Source organism: Chironomus tepperi, unplaced genomic scaffold, assembly GCF_022539635.2.
Source record: "Chironomus tepperi strain 1889 unplaced genomic scaffold, CSIRO-AGI_Ctep_v1 contig_244, whole genome shotgun sequence".
Taxonomy (NCBI): Eukaryota; Metazoa; Arthropoda; class Insecta; order Diptera; family Chironomidae; genus Chironomus; species Chironomus tepperi.
The window spans coordinates 599,998-614,461 of record NW_027226366.1 but is presented as its reverse complement, the minus strand read 5'-3'; the positions used below and the strand labels follow the sequence as shown (position 1 = coordinate 614,461).

At 33.6% G+C, this 14,464-nt stretch overlaps 4 protein-coding genes across 4 annotated transcripts; all 4 read left to right on the top strand.

Moving 5' to 3' along the window:
• Positions 1 to 1,303: 1,303 nt before the first annotated feature.
• LOC139091482 (flexible cuticle protein 12-like) lies at positions 1,304 to 2,057 on the top strand. The gene is made up of 2 exons (XM_070641602.1): positions 1,304 to 1,610; positions 1,752 to 2,057. Exons 1-2 carry the CDS (start codon positions 1,518 to 1,520, stop codon positions 1,974 to 1,976), a joined length of 318 nt encoding a protein of 105 aa, XP_070497703.1. The 5' UTR covers positions 1,304 to 1,517; the 3' UTR covers positions 1,977 to 2,057.
• A 1,606-nt stretch (positions 2,058 to 3,663) lies between these two features.
• LOC139091444 (flexible cuticle protein 12-like) lies at positions 3,664 to 4,241 on the top strand. Its single transcript, XM_070641531.1, has 2 exons — positions 3,664 to 3,812; positions 3,937 to 4,241. The coding sequence occupies exons 1-2, from the start codon at positions 3,720 to 3,722 to the stop codon at positions 4,159 to 4,161; spliced, it is 318 nt and encodes a 105-aa protein (XP_070497632.1). The 5' UTR covers positions 3,664 to 3,719; the 3' UTR covers positions 4,162 to 4,241.
• Positions 4,242 to 6,074: 1,833 nt separating this feature from the next.
• On the top strand, positions 6,075 to 6,720 carry LOC139091402 (flexible cuticle protein 12-like). The gene is made up of 2 exons (XM_070641477.1): positions 6,075 to 6,231; positions 6,418 to 6,720. Exons 1-2 carry the CDS (start codon positions 6,139 to 6,141, stop codon positions 6,640 to 6,642), a joined length of 318 nt encoding a protein of 105 aa, XP_070497578.1. The 5' UTR covers positions 6,075 to 6,138; the 3' UTR covers positions 6,643 to 6,720.
• A 5,918-nt stretch (positions 6,721 to 12,638) lies between these two features.
• On the top strand, positions 12,639 to 13,481 carry LOC139091373 (endocuticle structural protein SgAbd-6-like). The gene is made up of 2 exons (XM_070641422.1): positions 12,639 to 12,790; positions 13,057 to 13,481. The coding sequence occupies exons 1-2, from the start codon at positions 12,698 to 12,700 to the stop codon at positions 13,279 to 13,281; spliced, it is 318 nt and encodes a 105-aa protein (XP_070497523.1). The 5' UTR covers positions 12,639 to 12,697; the 3' UTR covers positions 13,282 to 13,481.
• Positions 13,482 to 14,464: the final 983 nt, after the last annotated feature.

Here is a 14,464-nt window from a genome sequence, read left to right as displayed (position 1 = left end):
TCCATTTACTAAGAAGAACATCACTGTAACCTCCAACCATCGTTTTATGCATATTATCATTCCATTCAAGAATAGTAAAACGTGCTTAATAAAATCATACAAAAAAAGATTTGTCACTGGACATGACTAAAAAGGCAATCACATAAATTGACTTGCATCAGACGATTAAAAACATATTAGATGATAGAAAGATTAAGTTATTGCTGAATTTTGATCGAAGGATGTTTTTGAACTCATCGCATGTCTATTTTTAATCTGTCCAAAATCAATGGTTTTGTATTGTCATGATCCAAATATGGCCAAACTGGTTTTTTGTGTTTTTCAAGTTCAAGTAGATTTTGTGTATTATCATTTTTTGTTTATTCTGCTGTTGAGCTTCGTAATCAAATATACAAAGCTTTGTCGCAAGAGAAAGGTTCGAAGCTTTTAAAAAGCACGAGGATTCACAAAAAGTTTATTAGCTTAATATGTTGATTTTTGGAAGCTGATGTTGTCTTCTTAATTAAAAGTTCTTCACAAAATGAAACAATGACAAATATTAAGCTTTATTATTGATATTTTGGATGTTATACAAAGCTTATTAAAAGCTTGAAACTCAAGACTCATGATACGGTAGTCAAAATGTATTGTTTTCCTTCGGGGATCGTTCACTTATTACGTTCGTTTTTTGAGGGTCTACAATTTTGAGACTGCTCTGACTTGCCCTCTCCGTAAGGGGATTTTAAAATTCATTTTCTTGTGTAATATAGTAAGTGATTCCTAAGAGGTAATGGCATGTACCCTTGAAATCACGGTGATCCATAACTAGACCATGGAATCATGCTCGTAGGCAATGCGAGGGGAGGGAGATGAAGGATTATTGAATTCTACAGAGTATTGCAGTGGTGGGCAATTTCCGTGCCGCGGCAATTTAGTGTGTCCCAAACGTTTTTGGAAATGCCATAACCTATTTGAAATGTGTCGATCCAGGCTTTCAATCAAGGTGCCTCGCGTAATGTAATTGCCCACCGCTGTATTATTGCTAAACTGTACTACAGTGTTGCATTTAATTATAGTTAAAAAAGTTCTAGTAAAATTTATAGGTAGTACCTCAATCTACAGATTTGATAGAACTAAGTTGCATATCCATTAATTACATTCCAATAATTTAAAATAAAGTAATTGAATTAAATCAGGCATTTTTTTAATTTCAGCATGCTTATGCATTAATTACTATATAAAATGTATGAAAACATCGATAAAATTAGCAATATTATGGGAAACTTAACAGCTTAACAAATTAACCGAATTTATTCATTAATGTCATTTAAATATGTTTAAAAAAGCATTAAACCGTCTCATGATGTTCTTGTGCGCTAAAAGAAAAGTTCAAGTTGTAAAAGGTTCAATGCTGTCTCCAAAAACAAAACGAAGAAACGTCTGTCGAATATAAAAACGGCGTGCGTTTTGGTTTTATCAGTCAGTGCAGTGTCAAATATCAAGCTATTCAAACCAAATAACCAAAAAACTCAATCATCATGAAATTCGTTATTGTATTCTCAGTTCTCCTCGTCTCAGCATTGGCTCGTCCAGCTGATGACTCAAAGAATGCTCAAATCCTTAGTTACGAAGTGAGTGCAATGTGATGCTTTTAAGAATACAAGCTATAAAATGCAGTTCTGTGAACTAGCTTGAAATTTCCCTGAAAATCCTTATAAAAACCACAAATAATTCTTTAAATTCCTAACTAATCCTCAATCTTATCCCAACAGAATGACAACATTGGATTAGACAGCTACAAATTCGGATATGAAACAAGTGACGGAACCAAGCGTCAAGAATCAGCTGTTGTTAACAACTTCGGATCAGATGCTGAAGAATTAGTTGTTAGAGGAACAATCTCATGGATCACACCAGAAGGAGAGACCATCACCCTCAATTATGTTGCTGACAAAGACGGTTACAGACCAGAAGGAGCTCACATTCCATCAAAGTAAACGTCGAATATGTAGTTGTTAAGTTTTAGATCAAAGAATGAAAATAAAAAGCTTTATGTAAATAAATTTATATAAAAGAAAGACTTTAAGAGATTCTATCACAATGATCCATTACTGAACCATACAATCATGCTCATATGAAATGCAATTCTTAGCACAACTTATAGGTAAATTAGGTAAATTGAATCACCCTACAAATTATGTGGAACTATGCTTGAACGGCCCAGCCTTATGAGCTAGAGGCACTGCGATTATTAATCTGCTGTCCCTCACCTAGGGATTTCAATCCCGCGATCTCGGACGTTTTTCCGGTCCCGCAATTCCGGGATTGGAGAAGCTTCAAACCCGGAATTACGGGATTGAGAATTCATTTCATATTAAAGCAAAAACTTCAAATTTAAGTCTTAAATTTTAAAAAAATCAAAAAATAACACGTTTAAAAATCATGTATTATGTCACTAAAAAACTGATCTAATAATTTCAGCCACAATTTTAGAAGTTGAATATTGAAACTTTCTTTAAAATTTCATATTAAATTGGTAATAATTGCTGAATCTAAACTAAATATTCATTTTAACGACTATTATAATTTGAAATTTTGGTAGTGATTGTGATCACATTTAATCCCGATTCCGAAAATCGTTCAAGATCGGGATTTTGAGAAATTTTTGGATTCGATGTAGTCTGCAATGTACCTAGTTACAATTCGTATATGTATGCAATATTTCATAAAAAAAGTCATCCAGGTACTAAATTACTTACTTACTTACTGGAACCATGCTCCGATGTGGAGCCTAAGTTTCTACAAAAGGCCTTCCATCTGACTCTGTTGCTGGCCTTATCACAAAGATTGTACAAATTCTCCGTCTTTGCAGCTTACTGACATTCTTTTAAAACCGTCCTACGCTATGTTGCTTTTGGAGTTCCAGGACGTCTTTTTCCTTGTGGATTCCATCCTAAGTCGTTAAACAAACTTGTTTTTCTTCCCCTGCGTTGACATTTTCTACTGTGTTGCGTTTTTGAAGTGTGTGACCTATCCAGCCGTACTTTCGCATGAAAGTCTCGCGATTAATGTCCTTCTGTCCAGCTCTTTTCAATAATACACTTTTTGATGGCCAGTCTTCTGGATTCCAATTCCACCAAATTCTGAGAATCCGTCTGTAACAGCTGTTGACAAACACTCTAAGTTTTTGCTGGACTTCTTTGGCAGATACTAAGTATATTCATGTTAACCTAGTATTGGAGACACATTATGTGCCAAATACTTAAAAACTGCATCTAACACCGGAACTGAGTTTCAAAAATTAGAAAAGGTCTGGGATTGAACCCACGATCTTTGGCACGTAAGGCCAACGCTCTACCATTTAGGTAGACTGATGCCATTTCACCGCTATATGGAACTAAGATGTAACTTCATTAATTTCATTCCAATACATCCAATTTAAAATAAAGTAATTGAATTGAATCAGACAATTTTAATTATGTTATATTATATATTTTCCTTAATTACCTGATATAAAATGTATGAAAACATCAATAAAATTAGCAAAAAAAAAGCATTAAAACGACTCATGATGTTCTTGTGCGCTAAAAGAAAAGTTCAATGCTGTCTCCAAAAACAAAACGAAGAAACGTCTGTCGAATATAAAAACGGCGTGCGTTTTGGTTTTATCAGTCAGTGCAGTGTCAAATATCAAGCTATTCAAACCAAATAACCAAAAAATTAAAAAAAACTCAAACATCATGAAATTCGTTATTGTATTCTCAGTTCTCCTCGTCTCAGCATTGGCTCGTCCAGCTGATGACTCAAAGAATGCTCAAATCCTTAGTTACGAAGTGAGTGCAATTTTATCAAAAATTGTGATTTAATGATGCAAATTTGTCAAAAATTGGAACTAGCTTAAAATTTTCAAAAAATCCTTAAAATCCTAACTTACATTCAATCTGCTTATTCCAACAGAATGACAATATTGGATTAGACAGCTACAAATTCGGATATGAAACAAGTGATGGAACCAAGCGTCAAGAATCAGCTGTTGTTAACAACTTCGGATCAGACGCTGAAGAATTAGTTGTTAGAGGAACAATCTCATGGATCACACCAGAAGGAGAGACCATCACCCTCAACTATGTTGCTGATAAGGACGGTTACAGACCAGAAGGAGCTCACATTCCATCAAAGTAAACGTCGAATACCTAATTGTTAAGTTTTAGATCAAAGAATGAAAATAAAAGCTTTATGTAAATAAATTTATATAAAAGAAAGACTTTAAGAGATTCTATCACAATGATCCATTACTGAACCATGCAATTGTGCTCATATGAAGTGCTATTCTTAGCATAACTTATAGGTAAATTAGGTTGAATCATCCTACAAATTATATGTTACTTGAAGGGCCCATTCTTAAGGGCTGGAGGCACTGCAACTATTAATCTGTTGTACCTCACCCTTTAGACACGCAGTTTTTAGTAGGATCCGAAATTCTGGACATTGCAAATACACGAATAAGTCATAAGACCCGATGTACTCTGCAATGTGCCTAGTTTCAATTCGTATATGAAAGATTTTGTAAAGAAAGTCATATTATTAATATATACTTGTTAACCTAGGATTGGAGACTCATTATGTGCTAAAGACTTAAAAACTGCACATAACAGCAGAACTGAGCTTCGTAACTAGAACGGTGGAATAGAAAAGGAGATTTGAAAATTAGACATGGCCTGGCCTGGGATTGAACACACGATCTTTGATACGTAAGGTCAACGCTCTACCATTTAGGCCACTGATGCCATTTCACCGCTATATGAAACTTAGATATAAAGTCATTAATTACATTCCAATACATTCAATTTAAAATAAAACTATTGAATTAAATTAAACATTTTTTTCAGCATTAATTACTTTATATAAAATGTATGAAAACATCAATAAAATCATCCATATTATGGAAAACTTATTAATTAACCGAATTTATTTATTAATGTCATTTTAAGATGTTTAATCGACTCATGATGTTCTGAAATGCTAATAGAAGAATTCAAGGTGCTTGAAATTACAATTTTAACTGGAACTCATCAAATGCTCGTGTCAAAAAATTATTAAATAAAATATACGAAGATATTATTCATAAAAAATCATTAAATGGTCTCATTTGAATTTGTATGCTTAATTCCAAGTAATTTCCTCTAGACATTCAATGTGAGAATCTTGCGTGCCTTGAAACATCTTTTATGACATTATCAACAGATTCATTTTTAGCAACAGCGTTTGCGACACTTAATTTGATGTAAAATTATGAGCATTTCTTCTTGTTTCTTGTTTCTGCTTTGCGTGCTTTGCCCAATCAAGAGAAACACTCAAAATATGTAAATGAATCATATCAATCTAATGGTATACGCTTTTTAAGAAAAAAAAAGTTGAAAACGAAATGTCTTGAGCAAGGTTCGGTCAGGTGATATATTTGAATGAATAACGGAATAATAAAATTTGAATTTTAATAAAATTTGGTAGTTTTTTTTTGGATCAACTTCAGTGACATGGATTACTCAGAGTGAAAATTTTTGGAAAATAAATTTTAATTAATTTAAAGTCAAAATAGCATTTATTACATAGAGCAAGTAATAGCATCTATACTAAGACAGTAATGGTAACAATTCATAGCCGATAAATTCCTCATTAAACCTCTGCAAATAGTTCATTGATTTATATACTCGTGCTATTGACTAAAACAATAATAAATTAGCTTACTATTCATCAACAACAATAGTCAATGAAATTAGAATAAACAGTAAGTATGTCTCATTGAGCATCAGCTAAAAATAATCTCAATAAGCTTACAAACAAAAGACAAGTCCAATAAGTATTTTCCATAGTTCACACTCTAAATGTCCAAGACATGCACAAATTCAATTCATTTTCTTCGTCCAATAACATCTTCTTCTTCGCCCGTGATTTTGTAAATTTAGTTCAAGCCAACAAAATTGACATTTTCATATGATTGTCAATGAGTCGTAAAAGGTTCAATGCTGTCTCCAAAAACAAAACGAAGAAACGTCTGTCGAATATAAAAACGGCGTGCGTTTTGGTTTTATCAGTCAGTGCAGTGTCAAATATCAAGCTATTCAAACCAAATAACCAAAAAATTAAAAAAACTCAATCATCATGAAATTCGTTATTGTATTCTCAGTTCTCCTCGTCTCAGCATTGGCTCGTCCAGCTGATGACTCAAAGAATGCTCAAATCCTTAGTTACGAAGTGAGTGCTATGTGATTCTTTTAAGAATTTTAAAGGATGCAAGCTATAAAATGCAGTTCTGTGAATTTATGATGCAATTTTATCAAAAAATTGGAACTAGCTTGAAATTTCCCAGAAAATCCTTAAAAAAATTCATTGAAAATTCCTTAAATTCCTTACTTACATTCAATCTGCTTATCCCAACAGAATGACAACATTGGATTAGACAGCTACAAATTCGGATTTGAAACAAGTGATGGAACCAAGCGTGAAGAATCAGCTGTTGTTAACAATTTCGGATCAGACACTGAAGAATTAGTTGTTAGAGGAACAATCTCATGGATCACACCAGAAGGAGAGACCATCACCCTCAACTATGTTGCTGACAAAGACGGTTACAGACCAGAAGGAGCTCACATTCCATCAAAGTAAACGTCGAATACCTAATTGTTAAGTTTTAGATCAAAGAATGAATATAAAAAGCTGTAAGCTTTATATAAAAAAATTAAATGATTTTTGTTTGATTTAATGCCATTAGTTTAAATTAAGTTTATGGTTTCATGACTATGGGCTGTATCGCACGGATGATGATGATGACTATTCATAACAGAAACAATCCATTGTTTGTGGTGTTAAGAAATTCCTTTCAAAAAGTTTATTCAATAATTGACGTACAATTTCGTGTGTATGTCAATAAAAAAAATTAAGGTGAATTTTGCTTGCTTTTTTTGATAAATTCGAAAGTATTTAAAGAAGAAGTGCCTTTAAAGGTTTTTTCCTTGAATTAAAAATTAAAAATTATTACACTATTGAGTTAAAAAGATTTGCAATCGTTAACATCTTGAATTATTTTTGGGGAGAAAGAAACCAGACACTCATTTTATATTTAATTGTCAGCAGATCAAGAAAAGACAATGTCATGAGAAGCTTAATTAGTAATAATGTAATAAATATTGCTGATGGTAAGGAAATACATATTTTCTTTTTCCAGAAGTCTGAAGTTTTTATCTTGATTTGATTGCTTGTTTTTAGGTGTGAGGCAATCTAGTGTTTTTGCAACAGTTGCAACAACGAGGTAACAACAGTTAGTGTCACTCAATTGATATACACGCAACAGTTACGGACTTTGTAAAGTTACTCTTCATACAACAGTTGCGACTAAACGATATAGATTTTTGTCTGTACAACAGTTGCATTCTTATTCTCTGCGCAACAGTTGCATGCTTATTCATCGCGAAACCACTGCATGATAGAAAGCAAATTCTCTGCACAACAGTTGCGCTTTATGATACAGTTATGTTTTTAAATCACAACTGTTGCATGCATACTATCCACGCAACAGTTGCATGCTTATTGTCTGCACAACAGTTGCACATTTGCAAACTTATTATTCTTACAACAGTTGCGCACTATATAAAAAATTGTTCCTTGTGCAACAGTTGCTTGTCACATTAAAATTCCATTCCTTAAGCACCAAATTACAAAAATTCCTTTTTAAATTTTATCTCATCTCTCCATGAGATGGAAGTAACAACAATAACATTTATGGATATTTTTAATAGATACTTTTTTAGTCTACACTTCATGAGTTTAATGATTCGAGCAAATTAGTCTCGTGCAATTTAGTTGAAAGGCACCTACGAGCATCACGTCATTCACTTGTTAATTCCCTTTCATTTAATTGAGATTTAAGCTTCATTTACAGCCTCATCCTTTTCATTATGGTATTTATGTATGTAAATTAACTCATAATCAGCAACTGATGCCTTGACTTCTTTTTAAAGGATAATTGGACTCAGTCGGAGCAAAATCTGCTGTGATTTATAATAAAATCATATACAATGATGTTGAAAAGTAATGAATTGGCTATTTTGGCACATTATTAATTCCACAATTCCCGTTGATGATTTGTGCATAATGACTTATTTCCATTCTCTTCATTCTTTCATTCCTGGCCATTCATGAAGCATGAGTGAAATTTTTCATACTTTTTAACTGTTTAATCTGAATGTGATTTAATTTAGAATTTTTATTGGCGATTTGCATGCAAATTTTTAGTTTTGAGACCTACACATGTCAATTACTTGAGTGTTAAGTGACTTGTGACACAAAAATCTAGTTCTTACCCGAGCGACACAACGCGACAAAAATCATTTTTCGCTGTGTCAAACTCAGCCGTCACGGCGACGTCAGCGCAACATCACGTCTCACCGTTAATACGGCCACGTGGCGGCGCCTTAGTAAATGGCTTGTGCTGCTCGGGGTAATTAAGTAGAATGCATTGAATTGTTAATGTGCCAAGTTTTAAAGTAGAGATTACATTATCTGAAATGGATCTAGATACAATTAACACTTGAATCTACATAATTAAGATAAGCAAGCAGTTGATCTTGATAAAGCAAAAAATTGGAAATCCTGTAGTAATTTCAGATTATTTAATTAAAAACTGAAGTACACAATTTAAGATCAGATTGTTATCCAGAACAGACAGGTTGACATAATGTCTGATTAATAACATTAGGCTAATGACATTTTCTCCGGAACGTTCCTTAAAACTTGTTAATAATCTACCGTAGGTCAAGTAATTAACTAGACACAGGGGGAAGATTACTTGGCGTGAAAATTATACGCCATTTCCCGCCAGCAGTGTGAAATTTCACGCCGATGGCGTGAAATGGCGTGAAATGTCGTGAAATGGCGTGAAATGGCGTGAAATGGCGTGAAATTTCACGACACAGTTTATTCTGGAAATGACTTTGACCTTACTGGATCTTGTTATTTGATCGGGAAAGTAACTTTGACCTTACTGGATCTTGATTTTAGTTCGTGGAAGTGACTTTAACCTTACTGGATCTTGATTTTAGTTCGTGGAAGTGACTTTTACCTTACTGGATTTTGATTTTAGTTCGTGGAAGTGACTTTTACCTTACTGGATCTTGATTTTAGTTCGTGGAAGTGACTTTAACCTTACTGGATCTTGATTTTAGTTCGTGGAAGTGACTTTTACCTTACTGGATCTTGATTTTAGTTCGTGGAAGTGACTTTAACCTTACTGGATCTTGATTTTAGTTCGTGGAAGTGACTTTAACCTTACTGGATCTTGATTTTAGTTCGTGGAAGTGACTTTTACCTTACTGGATCTTGATTTTAGTTCGTGGAAGTGACTTTTACCTTACTGGATCTTGTTATTTGATAGGGAAAGTAGCTTTGACCTTGCTGGATCTTAATTTTGCTTCGTGGAAGTGACTTTTACCTTACTGGATCTTGATTTTAGTTCGTATAAGTGACTAAAAACAAGATCCAGTAAGTCCAAAGTCATTTATACAAACAAAAACCGAGATCCAGTAAGTCCAAAGTCATTTATACAAACAAAAACCGAGATCCAGTAAGTCCAAAGTCATTTATACAAACAAAAACCGAGATCCAGTAAGATCAAAGTCACTTCCACGAACTAAAAACAAGATCCAGTGCGGTCAAAGACACTTTGCCAACATTAAAGCAAGATCCAGAAAGATTCAAGTCATTTCCAAGGAACCATCATAAAAAATAACAAAATCGTTGGGACAAAAAAGTTAAAAATATGTTTTAATCACTAAAGTATACAAATATTTAGCCGCCGACATTAGTGACTTGGATCTCTGACCTCTAAGAAAACCGAATTTCAGATCGGTTCTCTTACTTAGGGTGAAAATCAACTTAAAAACCAATTTAAAGATGAAAAACCATTGGAAAAGTCGATTTTAAAAATAAAAAAAATTGGTGTGAAATTTCACGACGCTGGCGTGAAATGGAGTGAAAGTGGCGTGAAACGGCGTGAAATGGTGTGAAATGGCGTGAAATTTCACGCCACGGACGTGAAATTTTTGGCGTATACGTTTCACGCCGAGTAATCTTCCCCCTGACTAGACATTATGTCAAGTTATCCACTCGGGTATAATTCATAAAATCAATGTCCCGCATCCACAAAGTTTCACTCGATCCATCTTGACAATGAGTTGAAAAAATCTGAAGATCACAACAAACAGTCCAATGCATCTCATTAAAATAATGTAAAGCAGCATAAATAGTAAAATTTATGTCTTTCTTCACCTTTTTTTCTGAATATGTACAGCTTGATAAGCATCTGCGAATATTTCATTTCATTTCATTTTGAGTTAAAAAATGAAGATTTTTTTTAATGACACATTCTTGTCAAGTCTCTCACTTCCCTCATGACATAAATTTAACTGATATTTTATTGTGCTTCTCACCTTGTGGATGTTTGTGGATCAGGAAATTTTTTATATTGTTGATTATTTTTGATTGCATTATTGATGAGAATGGATGCTTTGGTCAGCATTGTCATTCGTTTATGGCATTTATTATTGAGGATTAAGGATCTATGTATAACAATAGTGTCTAGCCTTGTTATTCATTCTTCAGATGTGATCCAATACAATAAGAAGAGCTGGACAAAATATAGTGAAATAAGGTTTAAATGTGCTTTATGTCAAGCTCCGTAACAACGCATGTTAGCTCAGTGTTAGCAGTATGTGAACATAAACCGTAGGATGTGGGTTCGAGTCCCTCTCGGATTGTTTGTGGGAATTTGTACTTTTATTCCCAAGAACCTTAGAAGGAGTAAGGTTTCCAAACACAATCATCTCCAACCTGTGTGCTGTGGGAGTTCCTACCAGATTCCCCACATCCACCATTTACACTTAATACTCTTCTCAATTTCCAGACTCTCATGACTTTAAATCATTCATCTTTTAGATATCAATTTACAATCGATTATAAAATAGCTTGAGGAAATGAACAAGCCATACTCAGCTAAATTCCATAAATATTTTGAATGCTAATTTATGGCTAACTGTCTGGGGTTAAAGTTCTCCAATTTTTCATGCTAGACACGAAAAAAATTATGCTTAAAGTCGTGACTTAAAGATGATGTATTTAAGTCAAATCTGTACATTTGTTAGCTTCTGCAAAAGCTGAATTTCTGCATGGCAAGTTCATAATTCTTTTGGTAAACAAATAAAGGCTTAGATTCCCATGAGCTGAATGATTACTGATTTTGTTACGAGCATGCTGAATTGGTGCATCATTATAATGCCTCCTACTGCTCATCACCCTCAAATACATGTCTTTTTTTGTGATTTACATCATTCGCAATGAAAAACGAAGCAAAAGAGAAAGGTTATCAGAGGTTAGGGACAACCTCATTATTCACCAAGTAACCTACATGTATGCTATAACCCTCACATCACACATGAAAATTTTTTTTTATTTTAATTGCACATCAATTTTTATTATTTCGGAATATCCATAAAAAATAATAATAATTTTTTTGTGTCTACGTCCATGCTGCTCGAGAGCTTGTGCTAAAATAATGCAAAAAAAAAAAAAATTATTCAATAAAGCCATAAAAAAAATTCAAAGAGGTGTATCAACTTAGAAGAATGCGACATTTAAAAGGCACGCAATAAAGAGAGTGCAAAAATCATCTTTTGTTGCTTGGAATGCAGGGTCTTAGTCGGGGACGGAGGTGTATCAGGGTGAGGTTCGATGAAATTGATGATATTGATCAGGGATGGGCAACCTGTGTGCCGTGGCACCATGGTGTACCGCTAAATAGTCATGGAAATGCGATGAACTTCATGCTGTGTGGGTTTCGATCGTTTTAAGTTATTAATGGACCCTACAGAGACAGTTGGCTCTTTCCGAGCAGCACGATGTAAATTGTCACTAGAACATTGCTAAATATTGATGCCAAGACATGAATGTGCTCTGACGGCACCTTAAAGGCTGTTTTTGACTAGCGTTTATGCCGAAATATGAAATTTGGAGCAGCATGTCGTTGCATGCAACTGACATGTGCCATACTAAACTTAATAGCGACCGCTCTCTTCTTCGAGTCATGAATATCCCGAAAGAGCACAGACATAAACATCAAAAAATGTAATAAAGCAGTCAAATTGTATTTCATAATTGTATGCGCCATCCATCCATCGTTCATCAGCTTCCAACTTTTACATGATCATGTTTTTTATTTTTTTATTTTTATTATTATTTACATCAAAAATATGAGATGTATTAAAATATATATGCATGTACAGATACTCACTATTTTTTGACCATCTTCGTCACTCATTTACATGCATAGTTGTTGTTTATTATTATTGTAGTGTACTGAACAAATGGCATGTCTGAGTGTCTCTGACGTGAGCTTTTTTTATATATTTTATACAATTTCATACTTACTTCTTCTAGGTGACTATACATTTTATGAAATTGAGTAAGAGAAGAGATTGTTGTTGTTGGAAATTCATTGAACGTTTAATGCCAGTGTGTAAATGCGTTCAGATTCTCTACTTATTTCTCTCCTTGCTGCTTTTAATATAAATAAGCGTATCTTTCGGATAGACTTCATTAGTACAATTTGAAACATTCAGTAAAGTAAACATCTCATCCTTAAGTTCACTTACTAAATAAATAAATTATCAAAATGAAATTCTTCGCTGTATTTGCTTGTGTTATTGCCGCATGCTTAGCTGCTCCATTGGACGATAGCAAAAATGCACAAATCTTGAGATACGAAGTAAATATTATTGGATTAAGTTGAATTGTTGGCTGTGAATTTGTGAATAAAATGTGAAAATTTTGGATGCATTTTAGTGCCAAAATTCAAGTGAAAATTGACAAAAGTGACCAAAAAATATGAAAAAGTCATTAGTGAACCTGACTGAAATCAGAACTTATCAATAGAAACTTGAAAAAGTGCTTAAATCACAAATTGCAACAAAATTTAAAAATTCTAACCTAAAAAAAATTCTAACCTCAAAATTTCCTCTCACCTCCATCCAGAACGACAACACCGGTCTCGGAAACTACAACTTCGCCTACGAAACCAGCGACGGAACAGCCAGACAAGAAACAGCTGAACTTAAGAATGTAGGAACAGAAAATGAAGCCCTCGTCGTCCGTGGAACAATCAGATGGGTTGCCCCAGACGGTCAAGAATTTGTCTTGAACTACATTGCTGACGAAAATGGATTCCAACCAGAAGGAAACCATTTGCCACGAGTCTAAATAATTGTATTAAATTAAAAATTATTTCCTACGCCATAAAACTCCTCTCATCTTGCCATGACTATATATTTTTTTGTAAAAAATTTATTTCCTTCCATTTCCCAAAAAATTCTAAATTCTATCCTACAAAAATTCCCATACCATGAATGTGTATAGAGACAGAAGAGATTGTAAAAAATAAAAATTTCTGATAAATTTAATCCACAAATTGATTTAATAGCTTAATTCCACTTTTCAGGCATGAAGAAGCATCAACATGCACGATTAGAAGACCTTAACATTTAATGTGATAAATTACTTGCTGGAATTTACAAAATGACCTACAAATGTCTTGTAATAATCATAAAATATTAAATTTCACAGCTAATTCCTCCACAAAACTTGCACATCATTGATGACTTTCGATTTCATTCTGCATGAAAAAAAAGCTCTCCTTGTGCTGTGCAAAACTGTATAATGTGTAGAATCGCAAGTTGAGGGGCGTTCATGAATGACGTCTTTTATTAAAGGTTGAGGAGTGTTTTAAGCATTAAATAGCATCAGAAGGGTCGACGAAATTTGGGACAAGAGGAGAATGGGGAGTGGGGTAGAAGGGGGGAGGGGATCGACAGCCAAACCACACCCAGCCCCTTTCCTTTGGATACCCCCTCAGTAGCATCTCAAACAAAATATAAATTTTTTTGAATATTGAATATTCCTAACAATTATTGACGTCACTTACGAACGACCCCATTCAGCTTCTTCTTCTTCTTCTTATTTTTCAATCCTCTCTTTTGAACCATCATTCATGTTCATTTATTATTTTATTATTTTTTTGAGTATATACATCGCAGGGTACATGATAAATTGGTGAAACATATTGCATAATTATTAAGATACTGTTAGACATAAAAAATATGAAAATTGAAAGAGATGATTGACCTTCAAATGATGATTATTATTTTGAGCACTTATGGTTCATTATCAGTAACCGCCTTTCAATATACTAATCATGTAATTTCTATCATAAATAACTTATTTTTATAATTATTGACCTTCTGTAATAAATTGATTATGATTTTTTTGTTGGATATACGATTATGACAGCATGTGTTTGATACATAAATCACAAAAGGAGAGATGTTGAATTAATTTCAAGATTGTCCGTTGGTGTTTGACAGAAGGCAAAGCTTATATTGTTTAA